The sequence below is a fragment of the Cottoperca gobio genome, chromosome 17 (assembly GCF_900634415.1).
Source record: "Cottoperca gobio chromosome 17, fCotGob3.1, whole genome shotgun sequence".
NCBI lineage: Eukaryota > Metazoa > Chordata > Actinopteri > Perciformes > Bovichtidae > Cottoperca > Cottoperca gobio.
Window position 1 is genome coordinate 18,229,477 of NC_041371.1, and position 25,148 is coordinate 18,254,624.

The 25,148-nt window shown below is 41.6% G+C and overlaps 1 protein-coding gene across 1 annotated transcript in view; it reads right to left on the minus strand.

Annotated features, from left to right (window-relative positions):
• Positions 1 to 8,445: 8,445 nt before the first annotated feature.
• The window catches only part of cdh24b (cadherin 24, type 2b), a 129,356-nt gene continuing 112,653 nt past the window's right edge, over positions 8,446 to 25,148 (minus strand). Inside the window, exons 9-15 of the mRNA XM_029453385.1 lie at positions 24,991 to 25,112; positions 22,246 to 22,363; positions 19,168 to 19,488; positions 16,725 to 16,932; positions 14,879 to 15,368; positions 13,594 to 13,842; positions 8,446 to 13,549 (exon numbers count right to left, since the gene is read on the minus strand). Coding sequence (XP_029309245.1) covers positions 12,794 to 13,549; positions 13,594 to 13,842; positions 14,879 to 15,368; positions 16,725 to 16,932; positions 19,168 to 19,488; positions 22,246 to 22,363; positions 24,991 to 25,112 — 2,264 coding nt within the window. The 3' untranslated portion in view covers positions 8,446 to 12,793. The remainder of the gene's footprint in view (positions 13,550 to 13,593; positions 13,843 to 14,878; positions 15,369 to 16,724; positions 16,933 to 19,167; positions 19,489 to 22,245; positions 22,364 to 24,990; positions 25,113 to 25,148) is intronic.

The window sequence follows — 25,148 nt, forward strand, 5'->3', positions numbered from 1 at the left end:
AGTTTCGGTGGAACTGTCAATGATTTAATTAAGTGCCCTTCTTTTACCACGACATGGGAGATCAGTGTCGCTCCATTATTGTAATTGTCAGGAATTTAAGAAACAATTTGATTCCTAGCAGGTCTGCAAGAGCTTATACCAGGGATGCCAAACATATGGCTCGCGGGCCAAAACCGGTCCGCCAGAGGGTCCAATCCGGCCTGCGGGATGACTTTGCAAAGTGTAAAAATTACAGACATTAACTGCAATCTTTCAATAAAAGTAACTGCTTTTTCAAAATGTTCCACTAAATGTTTTGTGGCTTTGTAGATACACTGAGATCTGTAAGTTGTAATATGTGTAAATGATAAACTGAGGCATAATATTATTGAAATTGCACTTATTTTTCTTAAGAAATTTTAGTTTGTTCATACCTAAATGTTTTGTAAAAATATAGTTAATTTAATGTGAACAATTTCAAAATGTACTTTTTTGCACTAAAATAAAGGGAATGATTTGGAGTTGTCGTTATTTATAGGTTATTATGCTATAGTTTTACTGGTCCGGCCCACTTGAGACCAAATTGTGCTGTATGTGGCCCCTGAACTAAAATGAGTTTGACACCTCTAGCCTATACACTCCTGCATGCATACACACAAGTACGCTTTATTCAAGACGTCCTTACAGTAATAGTGCTGTTTCTCCAATAGAAATGTTCAAGTGTATTGCACATGTAAACACACCTAACAGCAAAAGTGGACGAAATACTCAGATTTGTTACCTAAGTAAAAGTAGCAATACCACAGTGTAGACATACTCTGTTACAAGTAGAAGTCCTGCATTGAACGTTTCTTTTAAGTAAAAGTCCAAAGGTATTAGCATGAAAATATACCTAAAGTATCAAAAGTAAAAGTATTCATCATACAGAATGCCCCATTTCAGAATCATATATATTATATTACTGGATTATAATTAATGATGCATTAATTTGTACATCACTTTAATGTTGCAGCAGCTGCTAAATGCTAAATACAGGGTACATTTCAGGTTACATGATATATTCCATATTTTGACTGTTTGATACCACTGACTCAATTGTAAAGTGTTCTATACATAGATTTCAGAAGTTGAAGACAAAAATATTAAGTGTAAAGTAGAAATGTTCACTGATGTGAGGAAATCATTTAATTTCAGACCCTGCCTATAATAATATATAATAATATATTATTGGATTTTTGTATTTTGTAAGTAACAACTCACACTGTCCAGTCAATCACTGTACATTTAAATTCTAGTGGAGATCCCACACAAATCAAGTTGAATTTGGGGGGAAATTAGTATAAATGTTGTGCAACCTCTAAAATATTTTCACTAAATAAATGCTGTAGGCTAAAACAGCACGGAAGCTAGGGAGTAAATATTTCCCTCATATACTGTAGCTTCAATGGAGAGCTGTAAAAAGCTGATATGCAATATATATGTGATCAGACAGCAATTCTTTTAAGTTTGTAGGTTCTATGTGTAAGATACCCAGAATTTAAACTTGAAACATTAAAACAATTAACTAACATTATCAACAGAATGTGAAGAGGTGACAGTGTTGACGTTGTGTCAAAGACGTCTGTGTTGTGTTGCAGAGATATCTACTGAGATTAACAGTCGAACTGACTAGCTGCGCTCCGTCCTGTCTGTAATACCACTTGTTCCTCTAGAGGTGATAGTGAGTCACTGTAGCTGCAGTCTGCTCTCAGTACAGAGGGAGAAGAAGTACAGCTGCCTGACTCGCTTGTAAATACTACAGCCATGTTCTGTGTCTGTTATAGTTTGTTTATTGGATTACATTCAAAGTGGCAGAAACGAGAAAACCACCCGCACCACCTCGCTTCATCCTCACAGCTGCCAGGAGGCTGTTTCACCGAGCGTGTAGCTGTCAGAACCCCCGAGAAATGGCGTAGCTTCAGTTAGCAGTTAGCTCGAGTTCAGCTAACTGCAGTTCAACAGCACCGGAGAACGGCACACTCCCTGTTGCTGCTGCTGGACAAGTCCACCAGCCCGCTGTTCTGTCTGAGCTCAAGTCTCTTCTGCCGCTGACTGGGGCTCCGTCTGGCGGAGGCTGCCGAGTGCCAGCTCTGCCGACCTCTCTCCTCCCCTGCGGGCTGCTCTCCTGGCTGCGCCGCCACCGGGAAGACGAGACAGATAAGACGGTCGTTTTCTAGTTTCTACCACTTTGGATTTAGTCCAATAAACAAACTAACGTAACGTTACACAGACTACAGCCCCGGTTAACATCAGTGCTCCAGTAAACACAGACGATCAGCCCCACGGGAAGATTATAAGATCTTTTCTGATTGGCTCTCAGAGTTTCAGCAGTTTGGTTGAATTTTGGTTTTCTTGTTCACTGACTGACTGACAGGCATTACACAGGAGTAAATGCAATACACAATATAAAGAATGAATTAGAATTACTATAAATATGCAAAACTACTACAACTAAAATATAAACTTCAGAGATTGTATGGACTCAGTTTAGAGGTGAAATACTGCCCCCTATCTGTTTGGAGCAGGTGGCTTGGAATTACACATTGAACCTTTAAAGCTATTTAAAGTGGAAATGGGTTATTGAGGACTCTTGACGTACGTGTCAAAAAAAGTTAGGATTTATTATATTGCATTCCACTAAATATGTGACGTGATGTTTGGATCCCAAACGTTATGTACGTACGTATGTTGTAAATGCATTAAATATTCAGTGTATTATGGGCCATGTGATTGATGACATAATGGGTAGTGATATACTTAAGCAATAGCTCACGGCAGGCCGTGGTATATGCTCATTATATCACAGTTAAGGGGGTTGTCGACCCTCCACTTCGCGTCGAGCCGAACCACGCCCCTTAACTGTGATATAATGAGCATATATCACGGTCTGAAGTGAGCTATTGCTTTTATAAAACGGTTACCAAGTGTGGCAATATGAAAGAAAAATACACACTCCAATTTAAATAGTTTTTATTATTAAATAATGATGTTCAAAATAAAATAGTCCCTCCGTTGCCTTCTGTACAAAACATAGTGCTAACAGCTAGCGCGCTAACAGCTAGCGCGGTGTTCTGTTCATTTCGTTTTTTTCCATTTGGTCTACCTGCTCTTCACGTAGCTCTGCATGTCGTCTTTTAGGGGCTTTTTTCTCTGGAGATAGGCACTGATCGATCCACTCCTCCAGAGTAGAGAACATTGTACTATACTAAATGGACGGTCCCTTGTATTGGCGCATGCGCGACCGGAACCCGGAACCAGATTGAACTGTAAACACATCTGTGTTTCAGCCTGTATAGTACGTGTTTGATTATTGTCATTTCACGCTGATATTATTTATAATAAAAGCAACCGAACAAATGGAACTCTGTTCTTATTTACAGAGTAAAACTTTGTAAGTTTGTTTCTTAACAGACGTAATTTAACAGCTGTAATGGTTGTAGCAGACGCGGAGGGATACTGACTTGTTGTGAAAAGTAACTACAATTCTACCCGTGATATACGCTCATTATATCATGGCTAAGAACCAATCAGATTGCTTGATTTGACATGTCCGTTTTATAAAGGGATGTATAGAGGCCAACAAGAAGGCCAGGATAATTAACAAGTCAGAAAAAAAGTGCAAGCCCTGTAATAAGCGATAGAGAATTAATAGTTATATAAGTGAAGTCATTGTCAGTGTGTTACATCAAAACTAGAGAGGTTGTGAGACTCTATGAAGCATTCTTTCCTGGTCTACATCATTACAGCCTCTGAGCGCAGCAGACAGGGAAAAAAGGAATACAGAGGGAAATCCACTGGAGAATTTTAATTGACCAAAGGTGTGGATGTGAATATTAGTCTTTGCAAGTGAGTTAGCTCTGTAATGAACAGATGATCTGTGAAGGGTGTTCTCTCTGTGCATGCTGGGATATGCTCCAGACAGCCTCTGAAAATAAATGGAAAATATTGAGAGAAATATATATATAAAATGCATAGCCCTTGCACCAAACTAATGTGTCAGTTTTGATCATTCTAGCTTTTTGGAAGTACAATAAAGTAGAGCTGGAGTACCCCTTTAACTGGCAAAAGTGTAGTCTACGGTATATGATATCTATCTCTGGATCCCTGGTCACATGCTAAAGGTGTTGTTGTTTATTGTTTATTTAAAGGGGACATATTATACAAATTTTCAGGTTCATACTTGTAATATTTTTTTTTTTACAAGAACATGTTTACATGCTTTAATGTTCAAAAGACACATTACCTTTTCTCATACTGCCTGTCTTAATATTCTTGTATTCACCCTCTGCCTGAAACGCTCCGTTTTAGCACCTGTCTCTTTAAGTCCCCCGCCCGAAAAAGTTCAGCCTGCTCCGATTGGTTAGTGTTTCTGAGTCTTCTGAATCTGCGATCTGGGCGTCCCTGCCCCGTCACAGCAGCCGGGGAATGACCGTAAGAGAATGTAGCAGCGCTTTCTACCTATATATGTATAGTTGTGACATCACAACCTTACGGATTTCTTGACGGCTCATTTAAACACAGATTTTGAATTTGGGATGTGTTAATTTCTCCGGGGATTGAGCATTTTAGTACATGCTCAGTTTGTGTATAGCACCTAGACCTGCTTCATGATAAAAAGACATAGGAAACTCACTTTGTATGATATGGGACCTTTAGGACCCATTAGGAGCAAATGGGTGTGCTGCACTACTGCTTGGCCTTTCTCTTGTCTTATTCTTTGTTGTTACAATTGGACCACAGACAATATATTTCAAGTTCAACCAGTACTGTGCTCACTCAGGTGAACAGATATTGTTTTTTTTGGCAGGGCTCTAGTGCTGCACAGAAACATTCAGCAAGATGACAAGGGAATTCTTAATCGTCAGACACACTGTTTGAGTGTTTGCTGTTTAGTGAGTGGGCAGTTGACCAAACACTGGCTCTGTTTTTTCTGCAGCCCTCAGCTGTTAACTTCCCTCTGTGATCTATGTGGGACAATAAGAGGCACAGCTGATGAGAATAAATCCCCATGAACATTTCACTAATGGCATAACATCCCCCGCAACTTATTATTCCACTCACTTCATTGAACAATTAACCGATCTGACAGAGGGCTAATGAACACACTTAAATCTCTCTCTCTCTGTGTGTGTGTGTGTGTGTGTGTCCGTAATTGGTTATCATGTTCTATTTTTCTTTTTGCCTCTAATTATCAGTTGTGTAAATAGAGTTCCTCCCAACACCCCCCCCCCCCCCACACACACACACATCCACAGACTTCTCTCCTGAGTCTTGAGTCGCCACAACAACATTAAAGCAGATATGATCACCCTGCTCGAAGCAGTCGACCAGCTCATCTCCCAGGAAACCGCGCAGAGCAGATAAATAAAACGAAGGTCCAGACACTATCTCCTGCCCTCACCGTTTAGAAATATTTCACGGCCATGTGAATCTGTATGTTCTCTGCAAATATGGCAGCAGCTGGACAGCTGAGCAAATAATCTATTCTGTCGGGGACAAATACAGTGGAGTCTCACTTAGGCCAGGTTGCTTTTGTGGGCTTCCTGTCACAGGATTAGATCCTGGGCTAGGACCTGGTTTCCGTTGGGCAAAAGAATCTCTCTCCTCCTCAGCTCATTGCTTCCACAAAGAGGACTGCAGAGGGATTGTGATGATTTCTGATAGGATAGCTAACTGCAATAGAGCTATAGCGAGAACAGACATCAGTCACTGAAGGAATTGAAAAAAAGCGATTGTTTTGACGAGCAGCATGCATATTTTAACTCTGCTAGAACATAATTGTTTTATTTATTGCCCAGTACCTGCACAGAGTGGCTAAATAGTGTGCTGTAGTATGTAAATGTGGATAAGAGAGGATGTTGTGCTGCATGCTTATCAATGTCTTTGAATGATTACTGTCTGGTATTAGGCAAATACTCTATGCTTATGGGAGCACGATAAGGGATTATGTCGCCTCAAGTAAGACCATGTTGCCAAAAAGCAAGACAAGAAGCAATTCCAATGAAGGCTTTCTGACTAATAATGACCCCTTTAACCCCGCACCCCCTCCCTCCCTCCCATTGATCCCCAGTTTGCCAACAATGCAGAAACAAGCACTGCAGGGTCACCATCAGGCACCTCACACATGTCAGACTTTCATTCCAATGTCCGCCATCAACCTGCAGGCCGCTTTAATTATCCATCTCCGCCATCCATTCTCCCCTGCCTCTGAAGTGTAAATACCTCTTGTGTAATTTACCCTGAAGTTCCCATTCACTAATTACCCCCTCTAATCCCCCCCCCCACCTTCCCGAAACGAACTCCTGCTCCAGGTCTTCCCCTGTTACACTATAGATTCCCTGTCGGCTTTCTATGGGGAGATCGAACTCTAATTAAGATTGGTAATGAAGATTTAATTTTCCACGTCCCGAGCGGAACGCACGAGCGGGAGAGCGCGAGAGGGGAAGAGGGAGGGAAATGGGGCCAGTACAATAAATAAAAAACACAGGAACAGGTGGAGTTAAAAGTTAACTGTAACTACGGGGTACGACGGTATCACGTCCACAAAGTTTCACTCGCCTTGAGTTTGGCCGCTGTTGAAATTCACCTTCCCTACACCTTTCTTCTGTTTCCAGCTGCCTTTAAAGCCTATGTGTACTTGAAATGCAAAGAGGCGCAGGCACAAGAACGCACGCGCACGCGCACACAAACACGCACACTGTGCTGAATAGCCAGAGGGATTCTGTGTCAGTAAGGTTCAAACAGAATGAGGAATCTCCATACTTGAATTCACACACACACACACACACACACACACACACACACACACACACACACACACACACACACACACCAACTTGTGTGTCCTGTGATGCAATCCTGCAGCACATTGAGTGTGTATGTAGCGCTCCAGTACAGCGTAGTTAGTCATTCCCTGGTGTATAGCTTTAACACAGATCATTTTTATCTCCAGTGTCGCCATTATACTATGATCAATTATGCATGCTGTAATAATTGACATTGCCATGACAGTAGCAACCCACCTATGTATAATGCAGCATCGCAGTGTTGATACTGTAGGCAGACTGATAAACATACATATAGGAGTTGTAAATTGATAAGAATGTCGTGTAAGGTACAAGTTGTATCCGTTTGGTGGCGGGGGGTTAAAGCCAGTCAAAGCTCTATTTTGCCTCCAACTGACTTCACATCCTCTTTAGATCCAGGATATTGCTTCCGTAGGGGGCCAAGTCAGCTCCATGAATCTCATAATTATGGGAATGTACAGACACACAAGAGATGGCAAGGGCTTTTTCCCTGGCGCTCAGCAGAATCAGTTCTAACCCAATCACAAATAAGGTTTTATGTAATGCAACAGACTTGCATATTAACTGCTAATATGGTTCTCTCTATCCGTTCCCTCTCCCTCTGTTTCGCTCCCTCTCCTGACTTGAGGCGGGTATTATCATTGTAATCAAGCGGAGACCCAGCTAACACGATCATTCTCTAAACCATCATGTAGAAATAATCCCCTCCTTCATATTTGATTATTGTAATAAATCTTTTTAACCAGCTATTCAGTTACACAGCAATGGCGCACATGTCCCCGATCCATCATTCAGCCGGGACGAAGGCTGCAGAATACAGGAGAGCAGCAAAGGTTGGTAAAGGGGCCACATACTATTTGGTCGCAGCTGTCAGGTCTGGTCTATTTGCTTCTGCTCTTCAGTTCAAAATGTCCTTCATTTTTCCTTTTGCTTCTTTCTTTTTTGCCGGTGAATAAACACCGTCTGTCTGAAAGCGGGATTGCTTTTCAGAACTCTCCGTATGTCCTCTATTACTGACCTCACATCCCCCCACCGGGCTGGATCAGACCAGACAAGGTGTTCCTTCATCTTGCAGTCAGACACACACATACACACACTGTCTGTGGTTTGGAAATTTCAAGGGGCCAATTTAAAGAGGCACACCCACCTACTCAAAACAGACACATGCTCACAAGTTGTGCACACATTTGTATGCATTGCACAGGACATCTCTCAATCGCTCTATCCCTCTGTCTCTTTCTCTTGCAGACACACACACATACACACACACACACACACAAACAAGTCCTTGTCCTTCTATCATTGTGAGGACCCTCATTAACGTAATGCTTTTCTTAGCCCTTAACCTTAGCCATCACAATTAAATGCCCAACCCCAAACCTTACCCTGACCCTATCCTAAACCAAATTCTAACCTGAATCTTAAAACAAGGTCATAACCCTCAAACATGTCCTCACTTTCCACAAATGTTCTCACTTATTGGTTTAAAACTTGCTTCGGTCCTCACTATGTAGCAAGTACAAGAAACACACACACACAGAGGGCACACACGAGCAGCAGAAGTCTGATTACCCAGAAACTCAAGAGACTGCAGGAGGGAGCACAGAGCAGGTCTGACTCATCTCTTTGAAATAGTTCCTTTTTTATTCAAATTTACAAAAAGAAAAAGTACAACAGAAATAAATACACTTTGTTCAGCACGCAATTGTGGAATTGTATCAACATCGTGCAGGAGCAATGACGTCACCCGGGGGGCACAGAACCGATGGGGTCTACTCGTTTGGGGTCAAGAGAACTATTTTAGTCCTTCACCTGAACCCTTAAGCTATATATCAACATATCTAAATGCTAAGAAGCTCTCTTCCTTTGAGTGTGACTGCAGTATCCTAGGTAAATAGCTTTTCTTGGACAGAGGACTTGACAAATGGCCTGACAGGACCATTTTTGTCAGTCACTGCATCAGAGCTAGCTTAAAAAGTAAAAAAATAAAAAAGAGCTGTGGAGTGCTGCAGAGACGGCAGGCTCTTATTGTATTTAAAACAACTGATTCAACTAATCACGTTTTTGATTGAAACAATTTGCCGGGCTCAGAAGGTGGGATAATCAGCTCCATCAAGTGGTATAGTTGGCGCAGCACTCCAGAACTCTGAAATAAGACAAATCAGGAGAATCATCACTTTGATTTTGACCAATCAGCCAGAGTAAAGCTTTGAATTAGACCAATCAGCAGAGATGAAACACCTGGAGCCAATCAAAGACTGTGGAATAAACCATATCATTGGAAAGTAAGAAAGGTCACTTATTGGTATACCATGCTAATTGCTTTTGCAATGGCTGCCCCAGAATTGGCAATACTGTTATGAAAATGAGGATAGTTTTTGTGTGTGTTAAGAGACAGAGAGACTCAGAAAGTTGGCACATTCCACATAAAAGCTAAGGAAGAGAAACACATTAGTGCACTTTATAACGATACTCATTCTCATAACAAAATGGTCCAAGGTTCTTTGGCAGTCATTTTAGGTGTACCAGTAAAATCATCATTCAAGACACTCAATTGATTCCGTCCATTGTAAATCGTTTGACATTTGACTGATAATTCAGGTTTATTACAACTTGGTTTATGTTTTTGTAATTTTGACTATCATTTCCATCAGTTATGATACACACCTGACTAATTGCTGAGAATAAAGAACACATTACATTAGTCAGTAGTTCAGTATCCAGATAAAATCCAGATGAGATGTAATACACTTTCATTTCAGTCCAAGTCTTGGATGCATTTACACACATTTTGTAATATATGATTCAAACACATTAAATGACTCAGTCATGGTGGGAAAATGTTTGTAATAATCCCTCATTGCGAATTCTCTTGAATGCCCAGGACAACTTTCTTCTGAGGGAGACAATAAAGGCTAATCTTATTTTATCTCTTATTTTATTTTAGGAACACTGTGTGCAGACCCAACTATGGCAAGTACAGTAGGTCAAATTTAAACCAGGACGTTGGTCTGTAAACTTTGATTTTTACAACAGACAGTTTTTGTAATAAACTGACCGTTCCCCTCTGTTCTCTTCAGAATCATTTTTGCTGACCGGAGGGTTTCAGTACAACGTTAATGTTATATCACAGATAGAAATAATGGAAAAAACTATGAAAATAAGACCCAAGTTGTAACAAACCGTAATTATCCTTTAATGTTGGCACACAATATATTGCTGTGAGTGTCTAATAGCCCAATTATCACTTTGGATAAGTGTTGCAAAGCTGAGGAAAGGCTTAGGTAGCTTTGGGGTATTGGAGTATTGTTGATCAGCAAAAGATCCCCCCCGCAAGGTTCTGCACCCCCCTCTCTTCTCCAGTTATTGTGCAGTATTTGTACATTGGTCCTGGCTCCATCCAGTCTGCACCGTGGCACTGTATGGACAAGTCTGTGGCTCAGGTAAAGGGTACAGAGGTGTGTATGGGTTTTATTTCGGTCAGTGTGTAGCCTGACTTCCTGATTGATTAACTAAGTGTTGACAGAAGCAGACAACAAGATTATGGTTGGACCAAACTGGTGGACAATAGCATAGTTGGCAGCTTGACTTATGTGGGTGGCTTTACAGTGAACCACTTACAAATGGTGACATTTCTGCGAAACATTCAGGTTAGGGTATGTGACAAAATCCCCCCCGGGACTCAAAATATGAAACAAATCGGACTCTTATTATTCCACAAAAATTTGAGAATTTACTTGACTTTAGACATTTGCAGTGGTCAAAGCAAAGCAAAATGCAATATTAATATGGTGATTGAGTGGCATTGCCTGAAATGCATGAATATTTGATGGATAGTCACTTTCCCGTACTTTTATTAAAAATCTTACTCTTAAATGTACAGTTTATTATATTTCAAGAGATAAGTAACTATCTATAAAACTTATTTTCACTTCTCTCAGGCAATGCAATACTCACAGAACTCATTACAAATTCCATTTCAGTGTATCATTCTACTTTTGCTGAATAATAATTCATATTTTATGGAAAATACAGAATTTTTGTTGTATGCCCATGAGGGGAATTTCTCCTCACTCCATCGGATTTTCCTCCCACTGGGATCCTCGATAGTAGAGGCTTCCTAATATTTTGCACAACAAACTTCTGCCAGAGGCCACATGTATAATTTAATGCCTGGCTTGTCCATCTCAGACAAGCGCTACCACAAAACAAACCTGTTCACTTATTACACAGGTGTAGAATACATGGTGTTGTTTTCAGTCCAGTAGGCTTTTAAATCCAGCTCATGTTAATCCATTTTCTAATCTACAGTACATACAAATAGTCCCAACAGTGCTCCATTTGGGCAGGTTCTGTTTTAGATTTTTTTCACTCATTTTTCATTTTATATACTCTCTTTTTGCAATACTATTCAGTGGTATTTACATTTGAAATGCTTTTACATACAGTCAAACATTAGATTTTTTTGTTTAATTGACATCTTATAAAACAACTGTAATCTCTGACATGATTCATTATCTATCATTGAACATCACACAGTATAAAAGTGCATTCCAGCTGAAAACTGCAGCTCATTTGCATCTTGACCTTTAACAAGAACAAAAAGCCTTTCGCGGGAGTCTCTGCGGTGTTGTACCCTTATAATATCATTACAGCTCTATGGACAGTTTCATTTGGGAAGTGTTCAAAATGAAATTGATTGCCTATTAAGGTTTGCTGTTTTCAAACGTCATGCATACTGTCCTAAAGACGTGTCGAGTGAGACTACAGTGGGGAGACGCATAAAAAATAGGAGACTTCTTCCATAAAAACATTTAAGAGATGAATAATAGAGTCGTCATTACTCCATATAGTAGATGGAATACTTGTGGATGGTTTTTCTTTTATAATTTACTGTAGTACAATCAAAGCCTTATGGTGTTCATCAGTTCTTTTGTGTCTGTGCGTGTGTGTTTGTGTGTGCATCTTTGTAAACATACCAACACTCGACTTCAAAAAGCTGGAGGGATGAGAAGGGGTGGGGGTTTGGGGGGATCACATCCCTAAATCATTTAAATTTTTCACAATGTCTGTTTTCCTTGTGGGCTGAGAGGAGGGGGAATCTTTTGCAGGATTTAAATGATTCATCATTTTCATTTGGAATGAAGTAGTGAGCTGAATAATTCACTTTTCTGACACTGCAGATGGAATAAAAAGTAAGTTTCTGTACAATCGTCTCACTTTCCCCGATCATTTCTTTCTCTATACATCCATCCTCTATCTCGTACACTTTATATTCAAATACATATTTTATCCCCTGTGTGTTATTCTACTTTATAAACTTCCTTTTTTACTGCTCACTCTCGCACATTGTCCTGAAAACTCATAACACATGTTTAAATTGTCTCTGGGTATAATGATTACTTCTATTTCTCTGTCTTTGTTAAATATGCACAGTATACACTCACACATACAAGTGCTTATATGCACTTTTGCGCGCACATACGTATTCCCTCACAGACTTTTCTCACACACAAACACACATGCGGACACAAAGAGCGGACCGACAAAACGACAAAACGTCTCTCTTCTTGTTTCTTGCTGTATTATCAGTCCGTCTACGTGAAAGTTGAATTAAATCGAGTCTTGGATGTTTGGGTTGTTTTTCTTTGTCCAAAGCGTTTAACAAATTGTTGCTGCCCTGAGCAGAAGCAGCCTCTGCATTGTCTCAGTATCTGTGCTCAACCATATCAACGTTTCAACACTTATTGCTTTAAATTACATCAATCACTCCCTCCCCTGCACTCGCACTCTCCACCCTCCCTTGGCTCATTTTTCTCTGTCTCTTTTTATTACTTTGCCTCTTCATCTTTCTCTCCTTTAACTTCTCTTCGCATTATTCTAGCTCTGGTTGCCTTTTCATCATCCTTCAATCCCCTCCTTTTTTCTCTTACCCCTTTGTCCCTATTTGTTTCATTTTTATCGTTTCCTCAGTCTTTCCCCTCTTCTCCCGCCTGCTCCCCTTCCTCTTTTCTCTCTTTCTTCTCTGGCTCGTCCTTTTCCTTCTCAGTTTTGGCACCCACTTCATCTTTTTCCTTCTCTTCCCTTTCTTTCTCCCTGTCTTTAAAGAGTTGAGCCAAATTATGGAACTGGGGTCCCCACTCCTCAAGCCCTGCCCCCCACTCCTCCTTCTCTGCATCCTTCTCTCCTTCGCTTTCGAGTGAGCTGAGGGATCCAGCCCGGGACCCTGTGCCCTCCAGGCCGTACACCTGCACAGAGTCGTACGGTGGCTGCGATGGGTCAAAAGTGACCTGGGCAAGACGCAGACGAAGGAACTCACCCACCCTCAGTGCTAAGGAGGGACCTGGAGCTCCTCTGGCAGCCTCCATTCCTGGAACCCAGCCGGCACCAAAGCCCATCATTCCGCCGTATGCTCCCCGAGGCTGCCCTGGAAAGGGAAAAAGCTGGGGGGTGATATCCCTCCTGCCTAAAACATACCCCCCTAGACCCATCCGATCACGCCAGTCCCCAATAAAACCAGCTGCTTCAGGGTAGACAGATGATATTCCTCCGCCATCCCTGTCTGGCCTTGCCACCACAAAGTTGCTCCCCATCTCTAGTCCTCCTCTCCCTAAGCTGCCGGGGTAGTCCCTCTGTCCAGATACCTCCCCCTGTAGGACAGTGGCGTAGTTCCGTACATTGGCAGGATGCTGTTGTCCATCTCTGGAGGTGCCCCCACTTCCATTTCCCCCTCCTCCTCCTCCTCCTCCCCTCCTCCTCCTCCTCCGTTGGAGTCAGATTCAGCCTGACCTGATCCTACGCGTTTTGGGGACAGGCCCGCTCGGGAGGCCCTGCGTCCCGCCAAGGGGAGGGTAGCTGAGTCGCACACCCAGCCTCCCACTGCGTGTCCCTGGCCCATCATGGAGCCGGATCGGGTCATGACGAGGTGATGCTCCCTTGGTAATGTCTCCGACTGCACCTGGAGGGAACGTAGGCGAGCACGAGTGGTTTCAGTTCGGGGCTGGGGTTGGGTGTGGTACTGTTAGGTTTGGTTAACATAAAATGGGATGAAGGATCATTTAATGAAAGACATAATAAAAGCAGAAAGATGGAGGGGGGGGGGGGGGGGGTGATGGAAAATGGAGGAAAAGCAGGAGGAGGTGATGATAAAAAACACAATCGGGACTGAAGGAGAGACAGACATTGAGGAGAACAGAGTGAAAGAGAGCAGAGTTGGAAGAAGCAATAGATATTAATTGAACACTAGAATGAGCTAACACTGCACTGTGAGAGGGAGATGGAGAGGGACGTGATAGAGATAAGAGATAAAATATTTGAAAAAATTAAATAAAGCAAGGGCCAGACAGACTTTCCATGGCCTAATAAATAAAACAAAAGCTAGAAAAGATAATGAGTAGTAGGACATAAATGTGCTGATAATTTTCTTCCTCCAGCATTGTCCTGGACATTTCTGCTACCGTACAGAGATGAATAATATTATAGCAATCACTGCAATAATGTAGTATATCAGGTTGACGGCAAACCTAATAATTATTTTATATTTGCTTAATTACTTTCTTACTTACTAATTTAATAATTGAGCCATTCATTCAACTTTAATGTTTTTGCCAAGGCAGCAATCTATCATTAATCAAGTCATTCATTCAATTTTAATTAAATGTATCCATCCATCCATCTATGTATTAAACTGTGTTGGAGTACAGAATCCATTCATATGCCAGTTTCACACCAAATGTGCAAGTATCCATCATTTGCACAATGTAGAATGAAGAACATCATCACCTAAAGCATTACTTATGAAACAGCTAACTTGGATGCTACCGACTACATTAGACTGGATCGTAGGAGATATAACTTCCTGAACTTAAGAGTGTAAAATAATTTTTTTCTCTACTCAAAATTGGAGAAAACATAACTTCTGCCTCATGTCAATGCCAGAATACCATTGGACGCTCGTCATGGAGGTCAGCATATTTGGAGTCAAATTAGAATCAGCTGAACTATGATCCCAAATTGCGCATTTTGGTGTGAAGTGAGGTCAGAGTGATCCTTACCCAATCCACATCTTGACTGTAGTTCACTTTGTCCTCGATGCTCCCCTCTGTGCAGTTGCTTGCGGTTCCCGTCCCTCCTCCTCTCTCCTGGCTGTCACTAGTCCTCGGCGTGCCTCCATCTGACGTGCTTACCCCACTTTGGGGCGCAGTCCCGTCACGGCTTCCCGTGCGACTCCCCGTTCGGCTTCCCGTGCTGAGGTCTGTGGGAGTGATGTACACCGCCCCAGACTCCATCGGCCCTACCATGGCCCCTTGGTTCTGAATGACCAGAGAGTGGTCTGGCTGACCTGCAGGAAAGCGATATCCCATCTCTGCCAGACCTGGTTCAAATGTTCCAGCTGGTGTGCGGCGGAGAACAGGTAACGTGTGGCTGCTGTAACATAGGCGACCATAGAGAGGTCCTCCTGGTCCTGAGTAATTGTGATCTACGGCCGGATTCTGAGCCCAGCTATAAGTACGAGCTTTTTCTTGGTTGTGATGGGCGTAACGTCTGTAAGACACAGGGGAAAATATCCAGTCAACTTTTGTAAGTCAGGTTCTTTTATGTGACATGTTTTACTTTATTTGACAGCAAACAATATAGAGGGACAGGGTAGAAGTCTCTCATGTGAACATTGTGCATAACCGGTACTGGATATGTCTTAACTTGCAGGTCCACCACGACAAACCATCTGTAGTCATTTTGAGACCATGATTTGTTGTTTTGTAACGTATTGCATTATATCCACATTCTAGGGTATTTCTGTTCATTTGTTTCAACCTTGGAAAAGATATCCAGGTGGGAAAGATCCTATTAAAGGGCTATTCCAGATATTAAGTTTTCACTGGCATAAAGCTGGGGGACTTCTGTAGATAGATTTTTCTCCTAAAAAATCCAGATTGATGCAGCGAAGGCCAAGATATCCTGACTTTAACCTCTAAAACCAAAATACATACCGTTGTATTTCAGCTCTGTTAAAGTCGTAGTCACTAAGCCAAATCCAAGACAACATCATCAGGGTTACTCTTTCAGACTCAACAAAAGCTCCTTTCAGAGCCACAGAAGATGATGTAGAGCTGATACTATTGCCCATGAAACCATAAATAGAAATTCATGTGTACATTTGATGGAGATTGCCTGTGAGATCTAACCAGCGGAATACAACCGAACCCAAACTAGAGCTTCAAAGTTACCATAAAGTTTAACGAACCTCAGTAACACAATCAAGAATTGAAACATTAAAAACATCCCAAAGGTAGTGTTTATTGCAGATATGTTGCAAAGGATTGCATTAGATCTAAAGGGTTTTTCATGTTGTTCTGTCCACCTCCATAAATTGCGAGAAGTAATTTTTGATAAACTAAATGCAGCCTTTGTACTTGTTTATGGCCTCTCTATACATGGCTTGCATGAATTCATTGGAGCTAATTATTAGTCCAAAGGCAATAACAATGTTTCATAGAAACATCAAAGTGGGTGCAAACAACTCTCTGTTGTAGCACAGCATAAACAAGCTTTGACAAATAAGCACAACAAAGTGGTCTCCCAGGACGGAACAGTTTGATCGCCTTCTGTCTTAGCATTTTGATCGGTGACTGATTAGAATTAGGGAATTAAGGCTTGATCAGTTATTTAAGGGGTTCATTTAAGTGCTGGACAGTGATGAAAGCTTTTATTCTGGAGGGCTATATTTATTTCCTCCTTCACTTCCTTTTAGCAAATAATAAGAGGCCTGCCATGAGTGTTAGATGCTATTAAACAACAAGAGTTATATATGTGTATATGAAAAGAACTTGCACACACACACACACACACACACACACACACACACACACACACACACACATGCTTCCTCTGCCTTCTTACACATTCCTGCTGTCCAGTGTGCGATAGCCACGTGAGCGCGAGCTGTGCGGGGCGCTCTGGAGTGCGGCAATGTCAAAGGCAGCCGTGTCGGCCTCGCCCCCGCCCTCGTCATCATACGTTATGATGTTCTCACGTACGTCGTCCTCTTCGAGCGGTGACAGGGAGTCACGCTTCTGACGGCGCAGCGACAATGACAGGGCACTCACCGCTGCAGAGAGGTAGCAGTGGGAATAAAGGATTTTGAGGCATTGGAGAGAAATTGGAACAAGAATGATTAACTCGGGGGGAGGGGGCAGAAGTCACAGGGGAAATAAAGGGAAGGAGGAAGAGGAGGGAGTGAGCAGGGGGAAAATATTTAGGCAGACAAAGAGGTGAGACACAGAGACAAAACAAACACAGAAGAAGGCTGGTATATCATATCAGCAGGCCACATGTCACCACTGTGTAATTGACTTTGAGCTCTAGCCAGGCAAATGGACGCTTTATTGTCCCATGATGCCATATTTTCATATTCCCAAAGAAGAGAGCTGCATTTGACCCAGAGCTGTGGGAAAATAACCAAACCATGGACGCTCTTTGTCCAACAACAACAACAACAACAACAACAACAATCCACCTGAAAAGATGGATTTGTTTGGATATGGTCATACACTATTTGACAAGATTTATTGTTAAGTGTTAAAATGTATAAAGTAGGTAAATGTTATACTTGTACCACTTAATAAACTTGTATAAAGACTCTAGGTCATCATGGGTCCAAAGTTTTAGACTTAATCCGGAACGAGCCTTGTGATAACCTACCTGAACGTGACCTGAAGTAATTATTTTCTTTTAACGACGGCTCAAAAAAGACCCAAGAATAATTCACTGAATTCCTTAAATCTCACTACACCCCTAAACTCAGAGTTCAAAGTACTTTTTCAATTAACAGGTGCTTGACTTGACACAGAAGCTAACAATGGCTCATGTCTAGTCAACCACTGTGGATTTTGTCAGCCGAAAAGACGACTGTCGCTAGCAGATTTTATCAGCTGTAGCTTAAATGGGTAAGTTAATGCCAATCCACCAAACTGTATCTCTGTATCTCTCTTATTAGAGCTCAAGGTGAACTGTTTCAGCATGTGGAAAAATCCAAACCTTGACAGGCCTTCTGTGTTTAGTTATGGTTACACGGTAAAGCGAACAGTGAATTGGATCCACTTGAAAGACCTTTACTTTAATGTCTCGGTGTATGTCCATACTGTGCACACGATGCACGAGTGTCTCTATACGGATGTACAGCAGGTGGTTATGTTGCTGCACTAAGTAAATCTACATCCTAATATTGTTTTCATTATTTGATTTCCATGAAACTAATCTAATGATTCCTGAAAGGAATGGGAAATCTCTAATCTTTTGAGGGATCACCTTCATGCCATGACTAACGTTTATTTGTCTCCTCATAGGAGCCATAGAGAGTGGCTTGATATCCACTTTTTGTATGCCAAGCCCCGTGTTAATAACCAGATGGGACCCTGATGGAGCTGTTGTCTGAGCTTATGTAAGAACATTTGGCATTTTGCGTAGGCCCCAGTTATACTGTTCGGGATTAGCATGAACCTCTTATAGACAAGAAAAACAAAACTGTCCTGGCACAAAACTATCGTTCTATTTTTAAAACTACAAACTTAAGACGAATGTTCTAAAGTTTGTGTGTATTTCCTGGTACAGTGTACGCCCTTGTCACTTAGAGAACTGAATTCTAAACTCCACCAAAAGCCCCTGTGCATGATCACCTTCACGCCATGTTGCGTATCCTCCTTGATAGAACTGGTCTCTTCCAGAATGATAATGCCCCCATCAACAAGGCATGAGTCCAACGGACTGAATAGAAATGACAATGATGCTGGCCACGAGCCAAAGCCTTCTCAGCACCTAGACATTATCCAATTGAGCAGTTGAGAGTTTCTGCGAAGGTGGCAGTGTCATTTTATTATGCCGCTATCAAAAAAAGGGCCCAGATAATCACTCAGAATTGTTATTTTAGCAGTGATTAGTACTGACCTTGCCCGAGGAGATAACCCCACCAAAATTGCGAGGTAAAGTAAACCCTGCTATTGAGCAGCTGTGACTAAGAAAAATATTTACGCTGCTGCCTCCATTATTTTCATATGCAGATCAAGGCATCCAGGGATGTAGTCGAGGGTAAACAGCCCTAAACACTATTTACTCATCTTTTTATTTGTAGATTAGCATTAAACCCCTTTATAGGCAGTGCATTTTAATATAACTTCATAAATAATGCTAAATGCTGCAGAAAATGATGTAGGTTACATAAGTTAGGGTCTTTGCAGGGACAAAAAAATCATTCATATTACACTTTTTTATTTTTCACTGTTGTTCTTATTATGATGATCTCAGACTTCATCACTATGTTTCTTCATTAGCTCTATGCAGTATTTACCCAGTAGCGTGGCGACACAAGCCAGGATAGCCAGCAAGGCGGCGGTGCTGAGCCCAGGGGAAGGTAGTGTGGACTGCTGAGGGAGACATACCGCCTCTCTTTCCCAGTCCCACTCGCCCTCGGTCTGTTGGTCCTTCTCTTTCTCCCCGGCCCGTGCCCCTCCTCTCAGGCAGGGACAGACAGAGACGGTGACAGTCCCGGTGCTGGTGAGGCCCGACGTCCCGTCCCTCAGGACCAGCGGTACATGGAACGTCAGAGTGGAGGATGCGGAGCGGGACAGCGGCTGAAGCTGGGACAGCAGCACCAGGCTCGCTGTGGGGCCTGAAGGAAGACAATTCATCCATTGTTACCTGCATGGTGCAATTTGCCATTTTTTTCAGTTGGTGGTGGATTGGCAGTCAAAGGTATGTTTTCACACATGTAACGCATCATAAGCACTAAGGTCTATTAACTTTTTAATTAGATCTCAGCAATAACAACAGGCTCACATGCAACATTTTAAAAGGCTGGAGAGCTCTGACTCCTCTTGCTTTTAGGCAAAAGAGCTGTGAAGGTTCATTGTCGGCGAGATATATTTAGATTTCTTCTAAATTAAACGTAAAAAGCTACAAAAAATAAGTCCACAAATAAGAGGACACAAGAACATAGTGCATCAAATATTTAAAGCCTGAAAGGCACGGCACAGTCGTATTAATATGACTCAATTATCAAAATAATCTTCTCTGATCCGAATCAAAGATCAAATCATTAGCGTCTTCAACAAAGCAAATGCATCATGCCTTTGTCAGACAAGCTGTCCATGTGAGAACAGAACCCGTTCTCCTGTTGGATGACACATCAAAGAGGCCTTTGATGCCACATGTCAGCAAGTCTATCCTCTAGATCCACAGTCTAACCAGAGCAGCTTTGCTCATCGTTTGCCAAGTTTAGCAACAATTAGCAGGCCAATGGTGCAAATAATAGCCAATGAGTTCTTAGCTCATCAGCTGCTGGAATTACATGTCATACTGTTGAATGTGACAGTACCATCATACGCTAGATATCAGATTCAAGACAAACTACACTCACCGCCTCGCTGTCACGTTGCAGTTTACATCCATGTCTGTCCAAAATATCATCGCTGCATCATTATGCATCAAGGCCACATATTTGTTTTGTGAAGTCACATTGACCTTTGACCCCCCAAAGTCTAATCAGTCCAAGTGGACATGTGGGCCAAATTTAAAGAAATTCCCTCAAGGCGTTCCAGAGATATCGCATTGAGGATAATGGGACAAACCAAAAACATAATACCTAAAACCTAAACATATCTACAGTAGACAGATAACCAAGTGACAAGATACACATACTGTATCAAGATAACGTCATCTTTTTCACCATTTATAAGACATATGTTATAATAAAAGCTTGTTCCTATAGCTGGGCTTTATCGTACAATTTGTTTAAACTTGCACTAATCAATACTTTCATATGAATGTGTATTGGAAAGAGCTCGCTTGTATTGCCGAACTTAAAGAGACTGATTCCCCTGTCGTTCCCCTCACCTCTACGCAGTCCTTTGTTTTAGCTAACCATTTTTGGTTTTATGGCGAGCAACTCTATTGTTGGCTTCACTGTCACCATTCTCAACAACCTTGTTTACACATAAAAAGCTCTGATAAACTTAGTGTACGCAACCTGCTCAGCACCAAACCAAAGACAAAGTTAGCGACTAGCTAATTAACATGATGTAGCATTTAGTGGCTATATTGCCACACATTTTCGCCGGGAGTTGGCGGAGACCAAAACAAAGCTTAAAGGACGGTGAATACACGGCACGCGTCAGGTGGAAGAAGACAAGACTTCTGATGAATGCTAATGTAGCTCTGCATCTGTTGAATGTGTTAGCAGTCTACTATAATGCTCACCATATCAAAATACATGTTTTGAAATGTAAATAAACAGTATATGGCAATAAACAACTGTAATCTCTAGCGAACATGAAACATAAATTCAACCAACTTAATTAGATTGTTTTGTCAATAACGCAAATGTGTTTTGCATGTGAGCTGTAAACCTCCCTCAGTTTTAACGCTATTCTGCTGATTAACAGTCCTGACATGCATCAAATTGTTTAGCAGAGTGAAAAGAAGAAGAGTGCTAGCTGATGTAATCGGGTATGTACTGCACGGTAAATGGGGCAGGTTTCATAATATTCAAAATCTTCAGTTTTATGTTTTATTCAGCATGTTTGTTGAGCTTTAAGAATACAAACAATGTGCTTTCTGGTGTGAGACACCGACTGCAAGCATACCTGTGTTTGTTTACTTAGGAAACTCTACGGGAGATATATAATTGCAAAAAATATATTTGTGGGCGAATCATTTTGTCTATATATGAGAAAAATGTGAATGTGAAGAATACTGTATACGTGTTGGTGAATGCAGAAACCTTTATTTGATTATTTATTCAGCAAAATATGTGTGTGTGTGTGTGTGTGTGTGTGTGTGTGTGTGTGTGTGTGTGTGTGTGTGTGTGTGTGTGTGTGTGTGTGTGTGTGTGTGTGTATTTGTGCAAGAAAATGGCCCAAAGACAGCGGTACAGACAGAGAATGTACTACAAACAAATAGTAAGTAGCTAAATTCAATTGAGCTGAAGTAAATTAAATGAAGCAGCTCTGATTTCTTCAAAAGCTTTTCATTGTAAACAGTAAATTTATGCGGTTGTGGGGAGGAGAGTGTATATGGGATATGCAGAGGATATGGGAAGGCAAACAAGAGGGACGAATAAAAGAGTGGAGGATAACAAAGCAAAACAATGGGGCCACCGGAGTTGGGAGATGGATGGTAGAAGAGAGAGGCAGAGACAGAAAAGGGGAAGGGGGAAGCGGAGAGAAGAGGGAGAGGCAGAGGGTTTGAGAGGAGGGTTGGAAAAAAAGAGAGAATAAGAGAAAAGACGAAGATGGAAAGAGAAAGGTGGAAATAAAATGTGGGATTAAGAGCCTTAAAAAAGTGGGGGGGAAAGTAGTGTGTCTGCCAAGGGAACAAAAAAAAAGGAATTAAAGAGATATACAGAGCGAGGGAAAGATTGAGTGCCTACCACCACTGTCCCTGACGCTGAAGTTGAGGGCAGCGCTGGACTCCGGAGGGATGCTGAAATACACAGTGCTGTCATTCCCTCCCTCATCTCTATCAATCGCCCGCAACACCTGCACCACCTGAAACCCAGAGATAGAGAGAGCAGAGGAGATTGGGTGAGGGGAGGGTGTGGATATATGTGTGTGTGTGTGTGTGTATGTTTGGGGGGGAGCAACGGGAGAGGAGAAAAAAAAAGTAATGGCAGAAACAGTTACACAGAGTGCTTTTAGCAACAAACCATTAGACGACGTCAGCAGGAAAACAAGCCAAACAATTAGTATGGAGACACAAGCAAACGGTGTCTGATACTCACACCCAATAAATAACTGTGTCTGACGTGGATCGCCTTTCAAAGATACAATGCAGTGTGGCTTTCAATTTAGTAATAGCTTCTGCACTGAGCCTACAGACTCAACCGTAATAAAATTAATCTAGAAAAAATATCTCCCACAGCCTAAGCTGATGGGTAATTTATTTTTAATGAAAAACTTTGGGCGTCATTATGCAAGACGTATTTTAGAAATGCTTTTGAATGCTAGTTACCAGACTGAATGTAGGGATGAAGGGTGCCGCATGCTCTCTGAGTTAGTCACTGTCTCTAGGCCTTGAGAACATTTGTTATGTACAGTCGCATTATGTTATCAGTTGCATGGGTGTGAATATTCAAACGCTCTTTGGCTAATGACTTGTCATACAGAGACGTGCACACAAAACCCTCACACGTTCGAAGATATCTTTCTTCCTTGAACTGTCTCCCCGCTCACTCACATAACAGTATACACAATCACAAATATGAACATCACAGAACAAAAACAAATCAACGTCGCTGCCACAGAATCACAGATTTAGTGGCGAAACAACAAAGACACAAGCAGAGCAATGAAAAACACCAGCAGAAACAACAGATGGGCCAAGACACCAAATTATGCCGATGGAGCCAGCGTGGAATACTGAAGATGAAGGAGAGAGAAAAGAAAGAGCAAAGGATGGTTTCCGGGGAGCGATTGAGAAGCACAGAGATAATTTCTGTAATTGAGATAGGATCAAGAAAGAACACCATGATGCTAAACAAACACAAATAAAGCAAGACGGATGGCAAGAAGGAGGGAGACAGTCTGAGAGGAGACTCGAGTTTAATTACAATGTGTATAGCTGCTGCGTTCCGATAACAGGCCATGGAGGATTCACCTGTCTCGATGGTGAATGGGCACACTGTAGCTGTATGCTGCCATATCTGAATAGATACAACTTACTACTAAACTGTAAATGCTCCTATGCTTGAAGAGGTATGGTTTTGTGCGTCCTTATTTGAATGCAAACAGCTTTAAAGTACTGTGTTTTTCTTTGTAGGAGGCATCACTGTTTGAGTTTACAGATTGGCTCTGTTTTCATTAGCATAATATTAGCATGTTTAGATGTTATAATGTTTACCACATATGAGGTAAGATTTTGTACAATAGCGGACATGGCCAAATACTGCTGGTTCTAACCTTGCTATTCTTCCACTATAGGCTATTGAGGAACAGAGGCGTCAGAATGCGCCATGAAGGTCACTGCAACATAATCCAACACGCCAGGTAGCCTTCTGACAGATTTCTCTCAGACTTCTGATTGGCCAACATTTTCTTCTTTGTTGTGTAATTGACATGTATTCAGGGTTAGGGTTGACATGCTCTTGAAACGTTTCATTTTGCGTTTTTATTTGGAAAGAGATTTTTTTTCAAACTGTTTTTGAAAAGAAGGAGGAAAAACCCAGTTTAAAAAAAACCTGTGTGCATGTTGACTCGGCCTAATTTTAGCATGTTAGCAAGCCAACATTTCATAATTGGCAGTAAACACAAAGTATTGCTGGCTGATGGGAATATTATTAGTTTATAGGTATTAGATCTTAAATCAGAGTAAGTATCCAAGGATGGCGCATAATGAAAAGGATCAACAAAGTTATTACAGTTAATCCTAAGGGGACAATGAAAGTATAAAATTCCATGACAATCAATCAAATAGTTGTTGAGATATTTCAGCCTGGATGAAAGTGATGAACCCACTGACATAAATTGCCATCCCCAGCGTCACGTCGCAAGCTTAACTAAAAAGGTATCAAACCACCAGTTGGAAAGTTGAAAGAGTTGAAAATGTCTTTCCTTGGTGCTATCCGATGGAAATATTAAAAATCCTACTCAACAATGCACATTTATTCACCCCACAACCCCGGATCGAACCTTGAGAAACTGACATGAATGGTTTAAAAGCATCACATACGGCCCTTTTCCAATTCAGGAACTTGACAACCTGGGACTTCCCATAACCTGAACTTTTTAGAAAACCTTGTGAGGCTTTGGCAGTTCTTTTGTGCTTCTTGACAAATCCCAATTTTCAGCACTGCCAACCACTTGAATGTACCTGGAACCTGCATTTAGTAGCGGTGCTAAAAACTAGTTCCAGGGATTTATTTCCAAGATGGTTGAGGAGGCGTGGAGACAAAAACAGAACCTGGGACAATGACTATACACCCATTTATATTTTGTCATGTACCTGCAGTGGAAAAGGACTGTTTTCACTGGGATTGTCCAATTTTCAAAACGAAGAAAAGCTTGTTCCAGCAGAATTTAATTGTTCACACATAGGGGCTTCAAATGTTTGTTTTGGAACAGAACTCTTCATGCAGACAAACACATTGACATCAGAGGTCACTTAAACACATACTGACCTGCCCGATGGAGGATGAGTCGCACATGGCTGTTGAGTATTGCCTGTCCAGCTCGGGTGCATTGTCATTCAGGTCTAATGTCTCTATTGCAACCAGAACTCTTGACACCTGGCTGGGATTGTCTGAAAGAACCAATCAGAAACAGGCAGCTTACAATA